General features: G+C 56.4%; 6 protein-coding genes and 2 non-coding genes across 8 annotated transcripts, besides 2 other annotated features; 4 read left to right on the forward strand and 4 right to left on the reverse strand.

Annotated features, from left to right (window-relative positions):
• Window positions 1–95: 95 nt before the first annotated feature.
• On the reverse strand, window positions 96–1,889 carry CYME_CME023C (fusion protein of phosphoribosylaminoimidazole carboxylase and phosphoribosylaminoimidazole-succinocarboxamide synthase, chloroplast or mitochondrial precursor; the record flags this gene model as incomplete). The annotated part of the gene is made up of 1 exon (XM_005535489.1): window positions 96–1,889. One exon carries the CDS (start codon window positions 1,887–1,889, stop codon window positions 96–98), a length of 1,794 nt encoding a protein of 597 aa, XP_005535546.1.
• Window positions 1,890–3,853: 1,964 nt separating this feature from the next.
• On the reverse strand, window positions 3,854–4,276 carry CYME_CME024C (DNA-directed RNA polymerase I subunit; the record flags this gene model as incomplete). Its single annotated transcript, XM_005535490.1, has 1 exon — window positions 3,854–4,276. The coding sequence occupies one exon, from the start codon at window positions 4,274–4,276 to the stop codon at window positions 3,854–3,856; it is 423 nt and encodes a 140-aa protein (XP_005535547.1).
• A 1,466-nt stretch (window positions 4,277–5,742) lies between these two features.
• On the forward strand, window positions 5,743–8,940 carry CYME_CME025C (hypothetical protein, conserved; the record flags this gene model as incomplete). The annotated part of the gene is made up of 1 exon (XM_005535491.1): window positions 5,743–8,940. The coding sequence occupies one exon, from the start codon at window positions 5,743–5,745 to the stop codon at window positions 8,938–8,940; it is 3,198 nt and encodes a 1,065-aa protein (XP_005535548.1).
• On the reverse strand, window positions 7,916–9,513 carry CYME_CME026T. Its single transcript, XR_002461241.1, has one exon. It is a non-coding gene; the product is annotated as a hypothetical transcript (transcript).
• Window positions 9,514–9,660: 147 nt separating this feature from the next.
• CYME_CME027T lies at window positions 9,661–11,582 on the forward strand. Its single transcript, XR_002461242.1, has one exon. It is a non-coding gene; the product is annotated as a hypothetical transcript (transcript).
• Window positions 11,583–13,508: 1,926 nt separating this feature from the next.
• Window positions 13,509–17,663, forward strand: CYME_CME029C (chromosome assembly complex Condensin, core subunit C; the record flags this gene model as incomplete). The annotated part of the gene is made up of 1 exon (XM_005535492.1): window positions 13,509–17,663. The coding sequence occupies one exon, from the start codon at window positions 13,509–13,511 to the stop codon at window positions 17,661–17,663; it is 4,155 nt and encodes a 1,384-aa protein (XP_005535549.1).
• Window positions 14,803–15,435: a sequence feature (possible transcribed region).
• A 56-nt stretch (window positions 17,664–17,719) lies between the features above and the next one.
• CYME_CME030C (unknown RING finger protein) lies at window positions 17,720–18,355 on the reverse strand (the record flags this gene model as incomplete). Its single annotated transcript, XM_005535493.1, has 1 exon — window positions 17,720–18,355. One exon carries the CDS (start codon window positions 18,353–18,355, stop codon window positions 17,720–17,722), a length of 636 nt encoding a protein of 211 aa, XP_005535550.1.
• Window positions 18,356–20,327: 1,972 nt separating this feature from the next.
• CYME_CME031C (hypothetical protein, conserved) lies at window positions 20,328–21,506 on the forward strand (the record flags this gene model as incomplete). Its single annotated transcript, XM_005535494.1, has 1 exon — window positions 20,328–21,506. One exon carries the CDS (start codon window positions 20,328–20,330, stop codon window positions 21,504–21,506), a length of 1,179 nt encoding a protein of 392 aa, XP_005535551.1.
• Window positions 21,507–22,214: 708 nt separating this feature from the next.
• Window positions 22,215–22,841: part of a sequence feature (repetitive element) that runs on past the window's edge.

Below are 22,841 nucleotides of genomic sequence, written 5' to 3' on the forward strand. Positions count from 1 at the left end.
GTGGGGCGCGAGCACAGACCACCCCCGAGCGTGTCGCCCCAGGTCGGCGTCGAGCGAGCGCATGTCGATACCGCTTCCATCCGTACCACGAGTTTTTATGGAGACGACATCGTAAAGTTGGCTTTGGCGCCCTGCCCAGAAAACCACGGTCCCAATGCCTGCTGCAACTCCGACGGAGTCGACAATCGCAGATCAAACTTATCCCAGGTAATCATTTCGTACAGCTGAATATAGCGCCGGCTGAGTTCGGTTACGAGCTCGAGCGGTGCTTCTGGGAGCTTCTCGTCCTTGTAGGGATCGCAATGATCGCGGTACCAGAGCCTGAGGATCTCTTTGTCGATATTTTCAGGTTCTTTGCCGCTGGCGATACGCTCTTCATAGGACGTGGCGAGCCAGTAGCGACTCGAGTCGGGTGTATGGATCTCGTCGATCAAACAAATCTGACCGTCTGCATCGCGTCCAAACTCGTACTTTGTATCCACTAGGATCAGGCCGTGCTCCGAGGCAACTTGTTGGCCGTACTCGAAGAGTCGCAACGCGTACGCTGCGCAGGCGTCAAAGTCGACCGCGCTCATGAGACCGCGGTCGATGATTTCCTGACGAGAGATGAGGGCATCGCCGATGTCCTCCTTGGTTGTTGGGGTCACCAAATTCATCCAGAGTTTTTGGTTTTTGTGAAGATTGTCGGGGAGCTTAATACCACAGTATTCCCGAACGCCTCGCTCGTAGTTCTTCCACAGGGATGTCGATGTGGAGCCCGTTGCATATCCTCGGACAACGAACTCAATCGGAAACGGATCACAGCGCTTGGCGATTGTCACATTGGGATGTGGTACAGCGATCAGGTGATTGGGCACGATGTGTTCGGTGCGGCGGAACCACCACGCCGATACCAAGTTAAGCACTGCACCCTTGAAGGGCACAGCAGCCAGCACTCGGTCGAATGCCGATTGACGGTCTGTGGTTACGAGAATCATGTGCTTGGCAGCGTCCGAGTAGAACTGATCTCGAACCTTGCCTTGCTTCTTTCGCCAGGTACCTGCATGCTGCTGGACCAGCGCAGACAGCACTCCATCCGTCGAGACCAGCACGTTGTTTTCGCGTGCTGCAGCCTGGATATCCGCAAGGTAGGCGCTGGTCGCGACCTCCGCGTCATCGACGTACAGCCGATCGCGATTCGCTTTCTGGAACGCCCGAACCCGGTCTCGCACGAGCGGATCGTGAATGCCCAGAATCTTCGCAGCTGTTAGGGCTGCATTGCCGGGGTCCAGAGAGACCACCGGCGCAATGCCACCCGGCATACGCAGGCTCGAGAAGATGTCAGCACCGCCAAAGGCATCCGACGGCGGCGGACAGGCGATCACGGGCGACGCCACCGACCCGTCGAGTAGCCCCGAGAGTGCGTTCGAGCGACCAGCGACCGAGATGTATACTTTGGGTCGAGGATCGGCCTCGAGTCGACCGACAACCTCCAATAGCCGAGTAGGCACCTTGTGGGCAGAGAGCACGTGCATCTCCGTTGCCAGGCCGAAGCGATGGCAGGCTGCGGCGATCTGATCACAGTGTTTTTTGTCGGCCTTGGATCCCATGAGAATCGGCACAAGTGGCGTCAGACGACCCTGTGCGCTATGATCGCCTATCGAATTGTTCCCAGAAGACGTCACAGGCGCAGTCAAGTCCATCGTAGAGCAATTCAGGGTTCGCAACACTCGCGGAGGCGCGAGTCGTCGGCTTCCTAGTCGTGCTGGAGCACCGTTCGCTGTGCGACAGGTGCCTCCAAACTGATTCTTCCCAGATGATACGTGATGAAAGCAAGTGATTGTGTTTGAATGAAACGATGAGAAACGCAGTCCCAGTGGACTGCTTGTCGACGTTACGAATCCAAACATGGAATAGTGAATTCGAATCAGAGGATGCCTCGAACAAGCACTCGTCGAAAGCGAATCGGACCGTGAGAACTTCTCAGCACAGCACACAAAGCACAGTTGTTCCGTTCTGTTTCGTATAACGTGCCTCAACACCGAAACACACCCTGGTTCTACGAATAAAACGCACAAGCGAGGCAAGCCCTGTACCAGTTTGGCAGGGGAACCGTCGACCCGCGCGGGACGATGCGTGGCGCCGAGGATGGAGGCGGCGGCGACGCCCCCCGTCGGATGCAGAGGGCGCCCATTCACCCGCCCATTCGCCGGCCCATTCCGGCCCATTCACCCGCCCACCCCGCCCATTCGCCCGCCATTCACCGCCTCGACGGGCGCTTCATGCGTGCTGCCATCGCCGCCTCGACGGGCGCTTCATGCGTGCAGCCATCGCCGCCTCGATCTTTCGCTTCATGCGTGCAGCCATCGTTTCCCGAATGTGCACGGCAGCTCGTTGACACGCTCGTGTACACGCGGGATACCTGATCGAGCGCTCGGTATTCGGTGTGCGGTGAGGCATCCGTCGTTCCACGAGTTGCTTCCGAGTTCAACTGCCAGCACGTTCCCTCTAAGATACTGGTTATTCATTTGTTCTATTGTGGATCGAATGCGGGCAATGAGCGTCACGGGCTTCGCTTCTAGCGTCAGAGCGGTCGTCGACTGTGCGTGATGCGGCGCGTGCGCTGAGGGCGCTGGCTGGTACTTGGCCGTGTTCAGCATCGCGGATACCGTGCTGCTGCTGTAGAATGGCGTCTCGTCGATGAACACATATAGGGGGAAAAAGGCTGGTCTTTGGGACGCAATCGATGATTCGCATTGCCGAGTTCAGCGCTATCTCAGCATTGCTATGTGATCAAGTCATCGAGGGAAGATCTCGGGTGTTTGCTCTCGTCCATCCAGCAGCGCGAATCGCTGTACCCACAAATCCTCTTCAACCTGATTGGTAGAAAACCTGATGCATGCAAAGTCTGCGCATACCCTGTCTGTTTGACACGGAAAAGCATGCAGATTGCTACCCAGGACCTGGACCATGAAACCGGTTGGTTTACGAATCCTCGTTCGAGGGCGTCGCCATGCATCGGTCTTGCGGTGCCGCAACGATTTCCAGTGGCACAGCGCCCAGAGCGCCACGCCCAGGAGACAAGCGAGAATCCCAAGAATTCGGACGAATCCGTAAGACCCCATTGCTACACTTCGGTTATCGAAGCTGTACACCTGAACAGCATTCCGATAAAAATGTCAAGCCAGGACTAGAGCCAGCAGTCCAGTGTCCCATTTTATTTGAACATCTGTGTCGGATACGTCGTGTGAGCGCGTTCCTAGTCGCGCGGTCCAGGGTGCCTGCACACCGTTTTTCATCAATGGGGCGGAACAAACGACGTACCGCAAAAGACCCGGCCAGGTCATGTCCGTCGCAACAACGGAATACTCGCGTCGACTAATTCCACTGTTGCATGTCGTTCTTCTTAAAGCGCGCTGAGGAAACATCCAGCGTCTTCCAAACGCAGTTTGAGCAGGGATCGCTGATGCCGATCCACGGATTCCAGGTGCACAGATCCCGCTCAAATACCCGGAGTTGATGCGCTCCTCCAGGTGATGAGCGTTGTGCCCTGTCGTGATCGCGCGTTGCAGTGCTGGAGCACCGTGTTCCTTCCGGTGGACGCTTCGCATGACATGATGAGCATAAACAACAACGGGGCCCGTGCAGGTAGATACGGTCAGCCTTGGCTCGGAAACCTGTGCACCGCTCGCGCTTACCTATGCGTTCACGCTGCTTCATGCGGGAACACAAGCGCCACCGGCACCACGTTCATTTCGTGGCATTCGGATGTCATGCTGGAGCAGACGTATGCCCGTGACCACATAGGAAGCGCCCGATCCAAGTCTAAACGGGGCCCCAGCGACAACCTGCAAATCACGGTGCTCCGCCGTAGCTACGAGTGCTGTGTAAAGCGCGTTCGACAGCGACAGCACTCATAGAGGATGGTTTGACCCTCATCTGCGCTGCGCATCTGCACAGTCTCGTAATAGAGCTCCTGACTGTTACATTTGGGACAACACTCGCCCCCGCGAACGACTTGACGCGTTGCTTCCATGGACGGATCCGTGGTCAGTGCAGCGGCGGCGGACCCAGCGCGCCCGTCCTCACCGGAGACACGCTTCGTATACGCCGCTTGCAGTTCTAAAAGAAGTTGTGTAGGTCGCACAGGGACCTCGTACACGATGGTTTTCTGAGGCAAGGGCGGCAACGAGCCACAGCCGACACACGGTTTTGGCTCGCCGGCTTCGACTGGCTCCCTGTAGCGTCCGCAGCAGTCGCAGAACTGTGTTTCCACCCAGTCCTCAATGGAGGCCATAAGGGCACTCTATGGAGTACGCCTAAAATACCAACCTGTCGTTGCCGCAAGCTCCGGGTTTGTGGTTTCCCGCCACCAGTTCAACAACTCGCTGCAGCAGTTGCTGGTGGACGTGCTAGAGGCACTGACCACGCAGCGGGTCGATGACGTACAACGCGCGTGGTTTTCTGTTTTGGCAGAACGTTGATCTGGACCATGGATACTAGATCCTGGGATGGATATTGCTGTTCGGGAAAGCGTCCATTAGTCTTCACTCTACCTCCGAATTCCATGACCCATACTTCCCCTCGGATGTACTGGTCGTTTCGTACGTTCCATTGTGCACCGAGCGCATGCGATGGGCGTCTACGCTAGCGAATGTACTGCTGGGGCGGATGCAGCACGGACAGAGAACGGCTTGGCCATGCCATTCAGGCCGTCCACTCGAGGCGCAGTGCCTAGGGCGCGGAGTAGGAACTCATCCTCAACCTGGGAGCCAGCAAGCTGCGCAGACAGACCTACTGCCCGTGACAGTGCGGAGCGATTTGCTCGGATGATCCGGCGACCGGTGGAATACCTGGATGTAGCCTAATCACGACTAGTCCAGGAAGAAAGTGCCTCGCGGGCGAGTTGCTCAGGTCGCAACCCCTGTATCCGCCGCGGGAGGCAGCACGAAGCACTTGCCTGGCACACTCGTCCGGCTCGTGGGACGCTCCACCTGGAAGGTAAACTTGCAGGAATGTGGAAAATTTTGCCCCCTTTTACCGTTTCTCGTCCAGGGGAAAGAAACTGTTATCGAGTTGCTCGGTAGTGGGTATTTTCTGTCTTTCGGCACAGTTGCAACGAGTAAGCGGTTACTTTCTGGTCTTAGCACCTCGGATGCCTCGTCGAATCATTGAAGACCTGTCCTGGACGTCCGGCGATGTCCTCGTACTGGACAACATGGCGTTTCACCGTTGCCCTTAAGTTCGAGCAGCAGCTTCTTATTCCTCCTCCGTGCACTCGTTTGTTGAACCGTATTGAAGGAGTGTTATCTTTCGGGAAATATCATGATCGCCCGAGTAAGCGAATCGCTGAAACGTTCAGTACACGATGACACTAAGGCACATGTCGTCTTTTTTCCGCAAGTCCTTCGTCCTCCGGTAAGGTCCTAACCCAAGCGCATAAACAAGTGCGATCATTCCCAATAATAAAGCATCCAAGGGATAAGCCAGAACAGACACTCCAGAAAGTCGAAAATGAGAGAAGCCAGCGGAGCGCTCCGGCGATAGAAACCCACAGAGAGCTGACAGAGCAGTAAATGGCACAGAAGAAACCAGTCCGAGGAATCTCTGGTTTGGCGAGATCAACCAGAAGTAAAATACATATAGAGTTCGTGAACCGCGACTCCAACGCCGCCATCAATATCACGAGATGTGCATTCCGAAACGCGACACCTGTGAAGCTCACACGAGCGAACTTTGCGGGACACCCCCCTGAGGATCCAAATGAACACGGATAAACTGAAACCGATAACCGTCAACCAGGCAAAAAACGACCGCGATGCATCCGCGCCCCCCGAGTACCCATCTGTAGCCCGTCGACGTGAGACGCGCGCGATCCGGACACGTCTCGTGAACGGATCGCGCGCGTGCATGCAGGTGCCGCTGCGCCACTCGCTCGCGGAACACCAACTGCTCCCTCGATCGGCGCTCGCGGGTGGAACGGCGCAGCGGCGCTGGGGCGCTCACCTGGCGGCCGTCGCACTCGACAGCACGCAGCGCTGCGATGCGTGCCGCATCCGGATCCGTGCGGCGGGTGAATTGCGCAGCGCGCTGTGTGTGCGCGTCGCCAAACGGCAAACGGGCAGGATCCTGTTTCTAGGAGTGCGGTATCGTCCATGCGCGTCGTGCTTTGAAAGCAGGCTCATGTCCTACTACGACAGCACTTCAGGACAACATCAAGCGAATATACAAGGAAGGCAGTATCCCTCAGGGGGTTCGACTTTTACGGCGAGGCCGGCTTCTGGACGCCTTGCCAACTTTAAGACAAACTGGTTATCGTCGGGGAGTGGGCGCTTCCCGTTTTCTTCCGAGAGTCAAAACTCGACAGAAGGCGCGCAGTCGTCGAACTATCGCGGATATTCCCCTGACCAAACAGGGAGGATGCAGGCGGCGCCGGCGACTGGGTCGCGTTCCTGGTCCGGGCCCGTGAACGGCGCTGGGGGCAGCGGGGACGGCCTGCGGACTCCAGTTCGCGGCTATGGTAGCTACGGAGGCGCTGCTGCGGGTGCAGGTCCTTTTGGTGCTGCTTACACGAATCCGTACGAGTCAACGTCGACGATAGCGTTTACGGGCCAGCCGCAGAGCGAGATGCACCTCATGATCGATGAAGCGACGCGTCCGGACTTGCCGCTTGAGCCGCCGTACCCGCAGTTTGACCCTATCATCGGACAAGTGCTGACGATGGTGCGTGGCGGAGAAATCACGGCGCGTGCTGTGAAAGACCGTCTGAAAGTGAAGAACGAGCGCACGCTGCTTCTGACGCTGGCGTTGCTCCAACGACTGATGGAGGAATGTCCAAACTTTTATATGCATATAGCAAACAAGCGTTTCTTTCGCCGAATGTGGCGGCTAGTTGTTCCCGACTACAAAAACTCTATGCGCGAGCGCTTCTACGCTACGTTCGATAAGGAAGCCCTCCAGCGCAAATACGCCACTGGGGAGATCGACAAGCCAATCTACTACCCGGCGGTGGCCATGAAAGTGATGCAGCTGATCGAAGCCTGGGGCGAAGAATTTGAGCGTTTCCGCCCTTACGATAGCAAGGGGCAGTTCTTTGTGAAGCGTTGGCGCAACAAGTCGCGCAAATACTCTTTCCCGCCTATGCCCGCACTTGAGGTGCCGGCTGTGTATCGGCCGGGCACATCAGAGCGTGCCATCGAACTCCGTCGTCAGCGTGAGTCTGGACAGAACCCGACCACGCCTGACTCTTTCTCAGGAAGCAGTCCTAGCACAATGAAAGCGCGAGCTTCTGGCGCGGCGGCAGGCTCGGCAGCGCGGAACCCAACTAGACCGCGCTACGAGCTGCGGGATATCAGTGAAGCCGCTGATCTTGCCGCTGCGCTCATGGACTCCGCACCGGACGCCGGTACCGTCGCCAATGATGAGGACATAGCATCGCTGATCACGACCTGCAAGGCAATGCTTCGAGAGATGGAAAACATGGTGGCAAGCATGGATTCGGAAAAGAGTGTGGTAGAGGCGATTGCTGTGAATGAAAAATTGCTCCTGGTCATCAACCGGTTCGAAGATATTTGCTTGATGGATCCGAAAACAGTCCTGAATCGAGAAGCGGCTCGAGAGGCTTCCCGTACGAACAAGAAGCCAGCAACAGTGGATGCCGCAACCGAGGCCACGGATGTGGGCGCCATGCAGTCGCGCACTGGAGGTAAGCGCAAGACGGCTGGGTCGAGCGACGAGGAAGATTCGGACGGCTCCAGTGAGAGTGAAGACGCAGCAGGCGACGACGACGGCGTCGAGGATGATGAGCGCGTTCCAGCAAGCAACTCGAGTGGAGCGGGCCGGCGTGCGCGCGGCACAGGCGGCGCAGCAGCAGCAGCAGCAGCAGCGACGGCAACGGCGGCGGCGGCGGCGGAATCGAGCAGGTTTACAAAATCCAGCGCAGCGACAAAGGAGGACACACTGCTCTGGCTGAATTCAGACGACGAGGATGACGAGGACGAGGCATTTGAGAAAGAGCGCTCGAGTGCGATTTCCGGACAGGGACGCGGCAGCGGAGCCTCTAGCTCCAGGAAGCACAAACAGCCGGCGTTGCAGCCGCAACCAGTGCACAGCAGTCAAGCGAGCCGTACCCGAGCCGACACGGCGGCTACAGCGGCAGCGCAGCCGCCAGCGTACTACATCGAGTCACCGCCCAGTACACAGTACGGATCTTACGCTTCGGCATCTTCCGCTGCGCAGAATGCCTACGGTGTGCCGCCCGGCTATCCGTACATGCACCCGGCGTATTACAACCAGGGGTATCCATACGCTGGTGCTGCCTGGAACCCGTACGGCTATCCGTATGCGGCGGCTTATGGGTACGGAGGCGCGGCGCCCCAGATGGGCAACGTTCCCAGTGGCCAAGCGCCACCCGGTGCGTCCATGATGTATGGCATGCCGTACGGCGCCTATCCTGGTGGAAATGCGTATGCGATGTACGCGGCGGGAGATGCCGCGAACATGCCCGGAACCGCTTCAACGTCAGCGGCTCGGAACCCCTTTGAGTCCGATGGTGGCAATGAAGACGCGCAACAGGCTGCCGGGGCGTGGTCGAACGAAACCACGCGTCTGCCAGCAGTGGGTCACACGGCGCTGTTGTCGCTGACGGCGGCGGAGCCGTCAGCGTCGCATTCGGCCGACATGCCGGTACCGGCTGCAGCGGCTGCGGTGCCGCCACCAGTTGTGACGAGCCGTGGTGCGCTTGCTTTACAATCGCAATCGCGCACGTCACCGCGCGATTCGGGGCTGTTTGACGAGTTGTGGCAGGAAAAGGTATCGAGAACGGAGCAGGAATCGACGGCTCGAGCAGAGACACAAACCGGAGACGCGTCAGCAGCCCCGGATGGGCAGGGAGGCGTTGGTGCGAGCGCCACTGCGATCGCGCTGGACGGCAAAGTAAGTGAGAAAAATCCGTTTGAATGACGCCCACGCGATAAGTTGTTCTGCAAACTGAGCATCACAACCCAAGACGGAGGAGAATTCTAAACCGTACCGATTTCCGACGGGCTCTGCACGCAACGCAACGCAACGCATCACGTCATGAGTATGCGGCATCGCCTCATACGTCGGACGCGTTGTGCACGACTTCCCGATCGATGTTCAAGTGGTATTCGCTGTCGCGAGTGCATTCGGCCACTGCCGTGGGTACTCAGACCGATCGATATGCTTTTCTGCAAGCGTCGCTGCTACCGCAGCCATCCTGGCTAGTCGCTCACGAGACACCGCGACGGCATTAGCGAACGTCCGCAACGCCGGCGTCCAGTGTTCAGGGGTTGTATGCCAAGCGTGTGCCGGCACCAGCGGTATTCCCGAGATGACTGCTTATCGTAGCACTATGCAGATCTATCGACTTGAGCGTGGTCAACTCCGCGTCTAGCGTACGCGCTCTTCCACGCACTGCACAAAACGCACCCAAGCATTTCATGCTCGTGAAGCAGCGCTTCCTATAGCATCAGGTGACGCTGGTGTATGTGAGCAGCCCTGCACGCTGCGCATGGCATGGCAAAGGCGCGTGGCACGCACACGGGACACGTAGGTTGTGATGCGTGTCTTTCGGCGACACGCACGCACGCACGCATCCGGCGATGCATGAATGATGAGCGTGCCTGCGCAATCGGCGTTAGACAGGCAATTGGGCGCAGCTCGTGTCGTGTACGGCATCATGGACGAGAGCGAGGTGTTTTCCCTGTATTGGGCGTGTTTACTATCAAGGTGAACGTTTATACACACAGAGGAGAATCGCTGGTTTGGTGCTGTAGGCGCCTATGCTATGGTTTGTGCTGCTGTTTGAAGCGCGCGGCTCGTTCGCAGCGCAGTTTCTCGGGGTTCGCGCAACGGTGCACCCTGCGTCTAGGCGTTGACTAGAGCGTCGAGGTTCCTCAGCGCATCGCTTCGCGTCGTCGCGGCAATTCGTTCAGCCGCGCGACACGCTGGTTCCCAAGGACTGACAGCGAGTCGCGACCCCGCAAACGGTCGACGACGCCTCAAGTCGACGCTCGTGGCGTCACTGCAAAGCTTTCCTGACTCTGTGGGGTAACCGCAGCGGCAGCGCACCTGACAGAGCAGCAAGCATTTTTGGGGTATGCTCCGCATCCAGAGGTTCGCTGGATCGATTCGGCCTAATTTGCTTCCAGAAACACCACAAGGGGACCGGGCCACGCAGAAGCGTATCTGGAGCAATCAGGGCCTCTTCCCTGGTATTTCGTTCAGTTGGCGCTTGCGGGACCTCTGGTTACAGAACATCACTCGTACATCGTTAGAATACTGCGTGCACCTCGGGGGCTCTGAGTAAGATTTCCCTGTTCTGCTTGAAAGAAATCAAAATCTTGCGCAGCATCCTGGGGCCATTCGCTGTCGCCCCGCCCCGTGTCGCATGATGGATGCATTATCCACGATACTGGATCATGGTACATCGATATCGTTCGCCATTTGACCTGGAAAATCTTTCCTGGTGTATATTCACAGCGCTTCAGCGTCGCAGCGTTACTGGAACGTATCGTATGAGTGCCGTGTCCCCGGTGGATTCCAATGCCCTTTCGCATGACCATTGCATGTTTCTATCGCAAGTCTTCCGCATTTCAGCAAAACGACCAAACTCCGTGGGAAACGAATCGCCCGAAAGCTCGCTCCTTATCAAGCTGCTGGACGCTCCGGAAGCATGACACGATTCCATAGGCTGATAGAGACATTCCAGTCTCGGTGCGGAGAGCGCGTGGGTTCATGGTCGCTTGTAGAGTCACACCATGGCACGCTTGTCACCCTCGATTGCCTGGTCAACTGACGTTCGCTTATCTTACAGTGAACCGTCTCATGCAAGCGGCTTTGTTGCATTCCGTTTTTATATACCTGTTTCAGCGGTAACACATGCACCCGGTGCCTGTATGTCATCTCGAACGCCTCGTTGAGAAGCATCCAGGATCGATATCTCGATCTCTCGTTTCACGCTCGTGTCGAACGAGCACGAGTGCAGCCCCTAAGCGCTAAAGCACACCCAGCACCATAGGCTACGAGCATCGAGCAACGCTCCGTGTCTGTCATTTGCTTCCCCAACACATTGAAGTTGGCGAATGAGCGCGCCTTGCTTGTATACGACAGAGATCATTGGCAATGCCTGCACAATCCCGGATCAACCTGCCAACTGTCGCCCGCACGAGCGATTTGGACGCTGATCCACGGTGAAAATGAAGCACAGAGTGCATCCGCCGCTTTTCGGTGCGGTGCTCAGAGCGTCGACATGGGTCCTGACGCCGTCCCTCTACTGTTCGATATACCTCTCGACGCCTATCATGATCGACGCTTGCAATCACCTGGCCCCGGAAAAGTCGACCAGTGCCATCTAATTTCCATTCAGGCAACTGGCTCATCCCCTTTTGCTAGAGAGGTGCGTCGACGGTCATGACGCCCATCAATCCGGGATCCACGTCCACCGCGAAGTCGTTCTCATTGTCGGCCTGGGACCGTAGAAAAACGAGTCTCATTGCTTGACGCAGGCCTCGATTTAACAAAGTGCATGGAGACAGATATTCCGTTGACCTCCAATGTCTGGGTAAACTTTATTCCATTCCATCTCTGTGAACACAGAACCATCGGCGAGAACCGCCACTGCTCTTCGAGAGGTCGTTCGAATGCTTCGAAGGTGCGCGCGAGTGCCACCCGTAGATCACTGACGTGGTCATATAGTACACACGTTCCAACTGTAATAGAATAGGCCATGATGTGACACGTGCAAACCACAATGAATAGACGCTTGAGAAGGCCGGGGCGCTCTGATGCGGGCAGCGAGCCTTGTTTGCGCTGGACGGCGCCGTCCAGGAGCACGAAGAAACGCAAGATGCGAGGAAAGCAGCCATCACCTCCCAACACTGCGTCAGATACGATGTTCTTCGGTCCGAGGCAGAGAGAAACGACATGAGCTCGAGTGATTTCAAGCGGCGCTCGCTCTCGTTGCCATGCCTCTTCCGAGCTCGCTACCGTTTCGATCTCTTCCGGCAATTGGTCGTCATTTTGCCACCATCGACATCAGATGACTACCCTCCATCAGTCCCAGATTTTCTGGTTCAGTAAGGTGAACCTACAACGCTCATGAGGAGTGCCTCACGAGGCGCTCGATATTGACCAGCGTATAATTTGATTTTTGCTTGATAAAATGTCGGTATCGGTGCTGTAGATACCCCGATCGCGGACGCGTCGAGGTATGCAGAGAAGCGTGTGTCTGCGAATCTCTGACCCTACGAGCAGGCCGTACTTCATCTTCTGTTCAGAGCATTATTTGCGTCTCGGCATGAGGGTTTGATCTATAGACCTATGTACGAGAGGAAAAGGGACAGCGGGAAGCCCTGCGTCTGGATAACGTATGAACAGCTGCATGACGATGTGTGAGAAGGCGAGAGAGGCTAAGCGCGACGTCGTCGAAAAGTCACATGATTCCTGATGCCGTTCTGCATTCAACGGTTCTCTGAATGCGAACGACTCATCTATGGATCCGTGAGCATAGAGAAAGCGTTTGAAAACATACAAGAATCGGCCGTCTGGATGGAACCAGGGATATTCAGCTGGCACAAAGAGCAGATCAACGCATGTATCTGCTGCGTACTACTTGATCGCTTACGAGCCAGGAAGAACGACGGTTTCTCTGAGCAGGACATAGGTGCGTGAGACGGAGGAGCATGAATTCCTCCGACGAAGGATGAGGTGTTGAACGATTCTTCCCGTTTGTCGATAGTTAGGCGAACACATGATTGAATCGCTTCTAGAGCTGATCCTGTTGTCGTTTTCGCATGTCTTCTCGTTACGAACACCCGTCGCTCCTGTCGTAAGTGTTAGCGTTTCCGTATGGAAACGTTCGTTTGCTGTTCAACGCGCAGCGCTCTCGAATAGAGGCGTGCTTTTCTTCCACGCGCACTCGCGTCGCTGCATCAGAGGTCACTTCAGCGGTCCGAAACCCTCGTACCCGACGGTTTCTTTGGTAATATTCGTAGAGAAGATATGAACTGGAATGGGTTGAGATGGAACCCCGGGTATAGCTTTAGGTAGATAAGTTCTGTTTAGGGTGCACGCTGCCCAGGTGAACGACAACGACAAAGGGGGTTCATCCACCTGCCTTCCATACGATGACTGACTAGTAGCGCTAAGCTCGGTATTCGCTAGCTATCAGTGACAGCACACAGTCTCCCCGCAACAGATCCCCTATCTGCCGAATTCATTGCTTTTGCTGGAGAGCTGTGAGAAAAGCACACGGAAATCAGTACGGTGCCGTGGTACCAGAATCGCAGACTGTACTATTCGTTCTAAATATGTACATCATAGACATAGCCCGTCGAACCGTTCTGATTTTCAAATCCCTCGGCGCGGGCGGCCACGAAACACGCCAGTGCGTTGAGGCGGCGATACAGCGCCTCTTCGCGCAGTCTCGCCTTTCCACGGGTGCCGGTGGTCTGTTCGCGAAAACCTTCAGTTTGCAGCCGATTTCTAAAATTTAGGCTTCTGAACGAATGAGCACCGAAAAAAGCGATAGCTTTTCTGCTCAGGACGAAGGGACGCACCCCACAGAGTCGCCCTGTGAGGAGACAAAGAAGCAGCGCCTCGTCATTCGTTACATCAAGCTGGAAAACTTCAAGTCATACGGAGGTCACGTCTGTATCGGTCCCCTGCATCGACAGTTCAACGCTACCGTCGGTCCCAATGGAAGCGGGAAATCCAACGTCATCGACGCTATCTTGTTCGTGTTCGGGAAGCGTGCGAAGCAAATGCGCTCCAACCGCGTAAGCGAGCTGATCCACCGCTCCGAGGCCTACCCGGATGCGGCTAGCGCGACCGTCACCATAGAGTTCGTTCAGATCATTGATAAAGAGTACGCGAGTGAAAACGAACCAGATGAGGTGGTTCCCGGAAGCGGCTTCACCGTCACGCGAACAGCGGCGCGCAACAACACTTCTGCGTACTTGTTGAATGATGAGAGCATCACCTACACGGAGCTCCAACAGTTTCTTCGCAGCAAGGGCATCGATTTGGACAACAATCGTTTTCTCATTCTTCAAGGGGAGGTCGAGCAAATATCCCTTATGAAGCCGAAGGCTGTGAACCCGCACGATACGGGTCTCTTGGAGTACCTCGAAGACATCATCGGGTCGAACAAGCTGGTTGCACCCATTGAGGAGGCCATTCAAGAGCTCGAAACACTCACCGAAGAACGCACCGTACGCTTGAATCGCCTGAAGGCTGTCGATAAGGAGCGCGAAGCGCTCGAGGAAGCCAAGTTTGAAGCAGAGCAGTATCTCGTGTTGGAGCACGACATCTATGAGAAACGGCTGCAACTGCATGAACTTGACGCCAAAAAGCTAGAAGAGGCGAAGGCCGCTGACGAGGCGCAGTATAATCTTGCTAAGAAGCAGCTCGAGACGGAGCGCGACGAGTTCTCAGCGGCGGAAAAAGCTGTGCAGCATCTGGTCGAGCGACGGGATCAGACGAAACAGGCGCACACCGAGGTGGCGAAAGCTTTTGAGGCGGCTAAGGAGGCGTTTGCTGAGCTCGAGCGCCGCGACGTGCGTGTTCGCGAAGACTTCAAGCATTTAGCTGAGCGCGAGAAGAAGGCTGCCACCAACATTCGCAACGAAGAGCGTCGGCATGCGGAGCTGGAACAGGCCCAACGGGCGTCTCGGGCTCGGCTGGGTGAGCTCCAGCAGGAACAGCCCAAACTAGAAACGGAGCTTGCGAACGCGGAGGCGGCCTTGCAACGCGTCTATGATTCCCTCCGAACCGAAACGACTGATTTACGGTCAGATATGGAGCGCAAACAGACGGAATTGCTACCTCTCCGCGAAAAAGCGGATGCTGCACACCAGCGACTCTCCGTAGCCCAGCAGCGCTTACAGTTGCTGGTCGCAAAGCAGGCTGCGCCCGAGCAGGACCGCGTAGACACGGAAAAGCTCATTCAGACGCTGGAAAAGGAGCTCAGCGAGCTTGGTTCGCGCATTGCAAGCGAAATTGAACCCACAGCTGACGCGAAAACACGAGCACTTCGCGATGCACAAGTTCGGCTCGAAAACGCGCGGAAAGCTGAGGAAGAAGCTCGACAGCAGCTCAGTCGTCTCCGACGCCAGAACGAGGAAGCAAATGCGTCGCATGCCGCCAGCAGCGGTCGAAACCGAATGCTCGAGGCGCTGTGGAAAGCGTCACAGCGAGGCAGTATTCGTGGGTTCATTGGCCGTCTCGGTGACCTGGGCACTGTTCCGGACGCATTTGTCGCTGCGTTAGAGGCCGCCGCTGGGTCAGCTCTCGATCATCTGGTCGTCGAGAACGTCGACGATGCCCAGGCGTGCATTGAAATGCTCCGTGAAAACAAGATGGGGCGCGCTACCTTCATTATCTTGGAGAAAATTCGTTACCTGCAGTCACAAATCGAGCAGAGCAAGTTTCCTGCTCCGGAGGGTGTCCCACGCCTATTCGACTTGCTGGACATCTCGAACGCCGCCGGCCGGCTGCCGTTCTATTTCGTGCTCAGAAACACGTTGGTTGCTCGAGATCTGGAGCAAGCGACACGAATCGCGTTCCAGCCAACTCGGCGGAACAGGGTCGTCACTTTGTCGGGTCAGCTGATTGAAACATCCGGAACAATGTGCGGCGGCGGCGGCGGCGGCAGCAGCAGCAGCAGCGCAGCCTCGGGGCGTGGCACTTCGCGTTCAAACGTGAAGCAGTCGCGGACATGTGGTGGAAATGCCATTCAGGCGGCACCTCCGTCGGCAGAGGCGCTCGCGAAAGCGGAGGAATGCGCTGCAAAGGCCCTGGAAACGCTCACGGCTTGCGAACGCGAGCGAGATAGCCTTCTCGAACAGGCGCGGTCGGCGAATCAGGAATTAGAGCGCGCCCGCCTGGAGAAATCCTGTCTCGAACAGAGACTCCAGGATGCTAAGAATCGAATGAAATCCTTGAATACGCGGAGCAGTCAAGCTGTACTCGAGGTGGATGAGGCACGTGAGCTCGTTGAGCTGCAGGCAAGCATACCGCATCTTGAGCGTGAATGCGCGGAGCATGACGCCGCTGCCAGTGCGCTTGAAGCGCTCATTCGTGAACAGCAGGAGCGCATTTTGGCTATCGGCGGCGAGCGGTTGGTCCAGTCCCGCGATGCAGTCAAGAAACTGCAAGATGCGCTGCAGGCTATCGCAGACGAGATACGCAAGCTTGAAATCGCCCTTGAGTCGAATGAGAAAACGCTGGAGAAATCTTCCGAGGCAATTCGACGTGCTCATCTAGAGCGACAAAAACTCGAAGAGCAACGTCAGCAGCGGGATGCGGAGCTGTGCGAACTCGAGCAACAAGCAGCGACTGTTTTGCAAGCGCAGCAAGAGCACGAGGCGCAAAAGAAAGCGCTGCAAAAGGATCTCCAGGAAATAGAGGCGGAGCTCACGAAGCATCAGCATGCGCTGCAGGGCTGGCGTCGCCACGAGCTTGACCTAACGAATCGCCTCGAGAAGCTTGCTAGGGAGCTCCAAGCGCTACAGTCGCAGATTCAGGAGCATCGCAGCCAGGCGGACGCGGCTCGCAAGTCCATGCTGGAGCTTGAGGAAAGCATGCCCCTGTTGTTTGTTCGAGATTCTGCCAGCAACGACGACAACGATGACGACGATGACAACGACGACGACGACGATGATGATGATGATGATCATCGTAATGATGATGATGACCAGGGCGATGCAACCCGCAACGGCGAGCCGCGCATCACGGACGCTAGCTCAGAGTCTGGCACAGCAGAGAAGCAGACGCAGCGACGAGGGCGTCGAGGTCGGAGAAACGCTGGCTCGTCTGCGGCTAGCGCTGAGGCATCCATCGACCCCGCCGAGCGATTGCGTCTGGAAATTGCCGCTCTGGAGCGGAGCCTCGCGGAGCTGAAACCCAACCTCAGCGCTATTGAAGAGTACCAGAAGAAAGAGGACGAGTACCGCTCGCGAATGGCTGAGCTCGATGCCCTCACGGAGCGTCGAGACGCACGGCGGCGCGATCTTGATGACCTCCGAAAAAGGCGACTGGAGAGCTTCATGGCTGGCTTCGCCATCATCGCCACAAAGCTGAAGGAAATGTATCAAATGATCACCCTCGGGGGAGACGCCGAGCTGGAGCTTATCGACTCGCTGGATCCGTTTTCCGAGGGGATCGCGTTCACGGTACGACCGCCCAAAAAGACTTGGAAAAACATCGCCAACCTCTCCGGAGGCGAGAAGACGCTCTCCAGCCTAGCGCTGGTCTTTGCCCTGCATCACTACAAACCAACCCCTTTCTACGTCATGGATGAAATTGATGCTGCCCTGGACTTTAAGAACGTCAGTATTGTTGCACATTACATTCGGGAACGTGCCCGTGACGCCCAGTTCTTCATCATATCACTGCGAAACGACATGTTCGAACTAGCCAGCCGTCTCGTGGGCATTTACAAGATTCATCATACAAGTTACAGTGTCGCGCTGGATCCAGGCGCTGTTGCCCTCAAGTCGGCCGGCGCCGCGGATGCCCCCGTCGACAAAGAGAACCAGCCCGTTGCATTCGTGGCGGATGCTGCGGCACCAGCTGCGGCCGTTGAGCGCAAGTCGGCGCTGGCTCTGTCGCAACGCTCCGTGGACGGTATAGAGACCCGAATGGATGTCGCATTCACATAGTGGAAGCACTACGCTGCGTGACCTTGACGAGAAGCCGGCGCACTCTCGGTCGGCTGTCATGAAACCGACCGCTGCTTGCGCCCCATTCGACGGTGCGGTCGCACTGGCCGTCCGTAAAGCCGCTCTCCACGAATGTACCCGCCGGCTCCAAAGCGGCGGTTTCCGAACAGAAACCGATTCGCTTGCAACTCGGCCTCGTAGGCTTCCTGTTCCCAGAAGGCTTGCTCGCGAGCCTCTTCCCCGTCGTCTTCATCGTCGTTGACGGCGACGCCAATAGCGGCGGCAGCGGTGGCGGTAGCACTCGTTGCACCTGGCGCTTCCGCAGCGAACCACGAAGCAGTAGCTGCTGATGCTGACGCTGATGCTGACGACGTCAGGGCGTCTCCACGGCACCCTGCGTACCCGCCGTGCGCTGCGAGCCCGTAGCGTTGTACCAGCCACGGCGCTCGTCGAAGCAGTGGTAAAGGTTCCAGTTGCCAGCGTCCCGGCGCGAGAGGTGTACCGTCCAACAGCCGACGCACCAGTGCTGCCTCAAAAGCGCCCTTGCACAGCGGACATGTCGGGCGCACCGCTGCCCAGGCGATGAGGCACAGCGCACAGAACCGGTGGCCGCACTCGGGTAAGACCAGTTGGTCGTCCTCGGGCACCTCGTCTACATAACAAATGGGACAGGAGAATGCCTCCTGTTCCATTGCCCACCGGAAGATACCCCAGTTGGCAGGCGGGCGTCGTAGGCACGCGAGTCCAAGCGACCGTTCGGGTGCGCGCGCACGCCCGTACGCCGCTGGTGCGGCTGGGCCGCATTGTGCGCACGCTGTGGCCGCTGTGGAGCTCGCGATCTTTCGCCAACAAATGGGTGTAGGGCGCTGTAACCAACAGGTACCAAAGGTGCGTACCTGGTGGCCTGCTGCTCCGCGGAGCGAGATGCGCGCAATCGCACTGCGATTTGCAGTGTCATGCGTGGAACGATCAAATCAATGCTAACTCGAACGGATCCCGCTGCGACCTGCGGTGCGGAGACTGAAGTTTGGGTCGATTCTTTGTGACTTGAAACAGAAGCCTTTGCGGAATATATCTGAGACTGATTTCTTTTCGTGTCGCTCGTAACTGGCTCTACATACGCGGGTGTCTGGTGCACAGCCGGCTCCGTTGTCAGCAGTGGCCGGAAGACGGTAGCGGCTGAGGTGCTGATTTTGCAGGCCCTGGCTGACGCTGAAACCTGTCATGCATAGGCGGGGGTCGCGATCGACACCTCGCTTGCCATCTCCATGTCCTGCGCATACAGTCTCGTTGCGCCCTTCGCATCCATGATCACTGGCTGTGGTCACGTGTTGCTTCCGATCCGTGCACAGCAGCTGCTTCTCAGAGCGCCGACCTATCGCTCGTGAATACTCGCCTCATCGCTCGGTACATCCCCATGACGATACTGTCGGCTCGTTTCGATACCTTGTTCCGTTTTCGTGCCCGGTGCCATAACTTATGATCAGGGGCTTCTTCTGGGCGATTGACGGCGCTGCATGCCGACACGCGCACGCTGTTCCATCCGATAGGCGGTTTGTGCAATGCGATGTTCACCATGATGAAACAATTACCGTAAGCAAAATCTATACTCGTGATCCAGACAACTTTTTTCGATCCGTCAACGCTCACTTCGTCGAAAGCGCTGTCGCATTTTCCATGAGAAGCGATCTTTGCGATGATGCAAGTCCGAGAACGTTTACCACGCACACAGATGAGGCCGCCGCCTCTGCCAGCACATCCCATGAGCTGTACCAAACAGCTGTCGAATGCCGTATCGTCGATGTCCGCAAAGCGCGCAGAATTTGCCTTTCAAACGGAATCGGTTATTGAAAGTCCCAAGTCGAGTGAACGTTCGGCAGGTGTAGGTAAAAAAGAGTCGCCATGCCACGACGCCGTTTCCTTTTTTGACGTGAATCCGTCGGCGCGAATTCCAGCGCCCACGAATTGCCTTGAAACAGAAGGACGGAGAACATCAACATGCATTGATTTGACCATGCTAGTTGTGAGGAAATGTGATGCTTGATGACTCATTCGTACGCAGTCGATCATGGCACCGGTGATTCAAGAAACCGTTGTTCAGAGGCGTTGAAAATCGAGCTAATCCGGATGACGTGACGAATCCCAGCAGCAAATCGTCAAAGGAGTGACTCCGAGAACACCCTCGGAACGCTCAAAATTAGTTATGAATCTCTCAGCCTTAATTTTTGCACGTTGCATGTCGTCGTTTTACGTGGAAAGAATTTCGTAAAAAAATCGCCATGCAGGACCAGAGCAAGCAGTTCAGTGTTCCAGGTTCAGCTACTGATATGAGCGAATGTCGTAGACTCCAGCGCACGTGCAGATGCAACGTCTATTGATGCACGGGTGGAGCGACGCGAGCGAGCTTCTCTTGAGCGAAGGCGATGCAACGCAACGTCGTCGTCCTGCCGAGCCTCATGGCATGCCGCGGACTCCACCGGGGAGCACTCATACGAACAGACACAAACACATATACATACACTCGATGGGAATGGGTTCCAATGCGAGTATGTTTTCTGGTAAAACAGGGCGCCGTCGACAGGGTGTCTGCCCTACCATTCGCCAACGAGGTGGGCGGCAGCTTCGTCCAGGGCGCCGGCGCAAACGCTGCGGTCACTGTTTGGTATGAGCAAACCAGCGGGTGGCTGTGGTGGCAGCGTCCCGGTGCCGGGCGATTGTCCCAAAAAGCTACTTTTTCTGGGTCCACGACAACTTGCAGTTGTTCCGGATGGGTCGCTGAGTCGCCCTCTGGAGCCAGACGAGGTTCGCGTCAGAGCGTTGTGCTCGGGCGTCAGCGCGGGCACGGAACTCTTGTTGTACAGGGGTCAGATTGTGGCGGACGATGCGCTGGACGCGACCATAGCGGCGTACAAAGACCCAGATGCGGGACGGCGGGAGCATCGTAGCTTGTACCCAACGACGTTTGGCTACTGCCTCTGGGGAGAGGTGGTCGCTGTTGGGTCTGGGTTGGACCGCGAGCGCTGGGTCGGTAGCGTTGTTTTTCTCCTCGCTGGGCACGCCGAGGAGCACATTGTGAAAGCCAGTGACGTCCTTTTTTTCGCAGACGACTGGAACGGGGCCACTCGGGAGCTAGTGCTCGCTGTTCCCCAGCTGATTCCCGTCAGCGAGACGGTGACGTGCTGGCTACAGGACGCTGCCCCGGTGCTCGGCGACCGGGTTGCAGTGGTCGGTGCTGGACTCTACGGCTCTGTGTTGGCGGTAGGCGGAGCTCTGCTTTTCCCACTGAGCACATGGCTCGTGGTGGAGCCAGATGCAAAACGACGGGCGCAGCTTGCTGTTGCGCTGAAAGAAGCGTCAGTCACACGTTGCCAAACGCTGGCACCCGACCAGGTTCAGGCGTACTTATCATCATCATCGTCATCAGAAACTCGCTTCGATATTGTGCTGGAGGTGTCTGGAACGACGGCGGGGCTCAATGTTGCGCTGGAACTAGTCCGCGCCACGGGTCGAGTGATCATTGGCTCCTGGTATGGGCGCAAGGCACAGGAGGTACCGGTGGAGATGCTGGGCTCTACCCGCCTCCATCGAAGCCACGCCCAGATACTCTTCTCCCAGGTCAGTGAGATACCCCCGTGGCTCGCTGGTCGTTACGATAAGCGTCGACGATTGACAGTGGTGCAGGAATTTCTGACGACCTTTTCCTCTGCGTTCAAGGCTATAGCTTGCACCGTTCGGAGCTTTGCGTTTGAGGAAGCACCTTACGTTTTTGGGCAGTTAGATAATGGGGCGCTATCGGACCCAGTTCGCTTCCTGTATGGGGATTCTTCAAGCGCTTTTTCCTAGTGTCTGAGAGATTCTAATCTTTCTTTATGGTTCCGCACAGTCGCCAATTCGCTTGCAGTATTTCGAATCGATACGCGTGGAGGTACTGAAAAGCAGTCGTATCTCAAAGCATCGTCCATATTTGGGTAACGCTGATACCTCTAAAGGTTCTAAAACCCGTGCTATCTCAAAACAAGGGACACGGCACGCCCGGCGCCTGTTCGTTCTTTGGACCCAATCAAGCATCGATACCAAAAGCAAGCCCTATGTGGAGGCCACAAAAACGTAGAAGCATTTAGGTAGAAACTATAAACGCTCCCCTGGTATCTGGAACCCTTGCGGTATCCAGCGCGTCACATATGGCACGCTGTACGAATGCACGCCGCCCTGACCCTGCCATGCATCGACAGCAGCAGCGCGGGCGTGATTTTACTTCGATCACAAAATTCGTTTCCAGGGGCCATGGATCCCAGATTGCGCGATGGGCAATGGCTCTGGGGAAAGTCTCCACGATGATGCATCCACGGCCAAGTTCCATTGCTTATACTTCCTTTCGGATGCACTGGTCGTTTCGTACGTTCTGTTGTGTGCCGAGTATCTGCCTTGATGCACCAGCAATAGCGCTTATATCCCTGGTAAGGATACAGCGCGAAGACAGAGCGGATTCTTCATACTACTGACGGCGTCGAATCGAGGAATGCTACATTTATTGACAGGGAGTCACGGCAAATTATCATTCTGGGAGTCTGCAAGCTGCGCAGACAGCATTCTGCCTGTGGCAGCGCGAAGCGATATACTAGGAGTCCACTGCCACTAGTGCGACGTCCAGACGCAGCCTGATTGCCCCTAGTCCCAGAACAGACTGCGTTGCGGACGAGCTACGCAGATCTCTCTAAAGCACCAGCCAGTTTCGAGGCACACCGAGCACCAGCCCGGCAAACTCGTCCGGCGCGCTGCACTGTTCACCTAGAAGAAAAACTTTCGACAACATAGAATCCTTTTCCCCCTTTTAATGTTTATCACAGAGGGAGAGAAGGAATTGTAATCTCGTAAGTGGATCATAGTGATTCTCTGTTCTTTGTTCTAAATAGTGCGGTTGATACTCGCATCTGGGAGATCTGGCCGTCACGAGGCACGACGCGCATCTCGCCGTTGAAGGGAAACACGTTTCTGATCAATACCGTGTTGCTCTAATGTACAAGTTATATTTGGGTTAAAATCATAGCGAATTATAGTCTTTCAATTCAATTCTATTTCAATTCTCAGGGGAGTGTATTCAAGTGATTTTTCGCGGTGTATATTAGAAGCTTTCAAAGAGTCTTCTTTTTCAAAAAATTAAAGAAGGAAAGATATAGA

Source organism: Cyanidioschyzon merolae, chromosome 5 (genome assembly GCF_000091205.1).
Source record: "Cyanidioschyzon merolae strain 10D DNA, chromosome 5, complete genome".
Lineage (NCBI taxonomy): Eukaryota > Rhodophyta > Bangiophyceae > Cyanidiales > Cyanidiaceae > Cyanidioschyzon > Cyanidioschyzon merolae.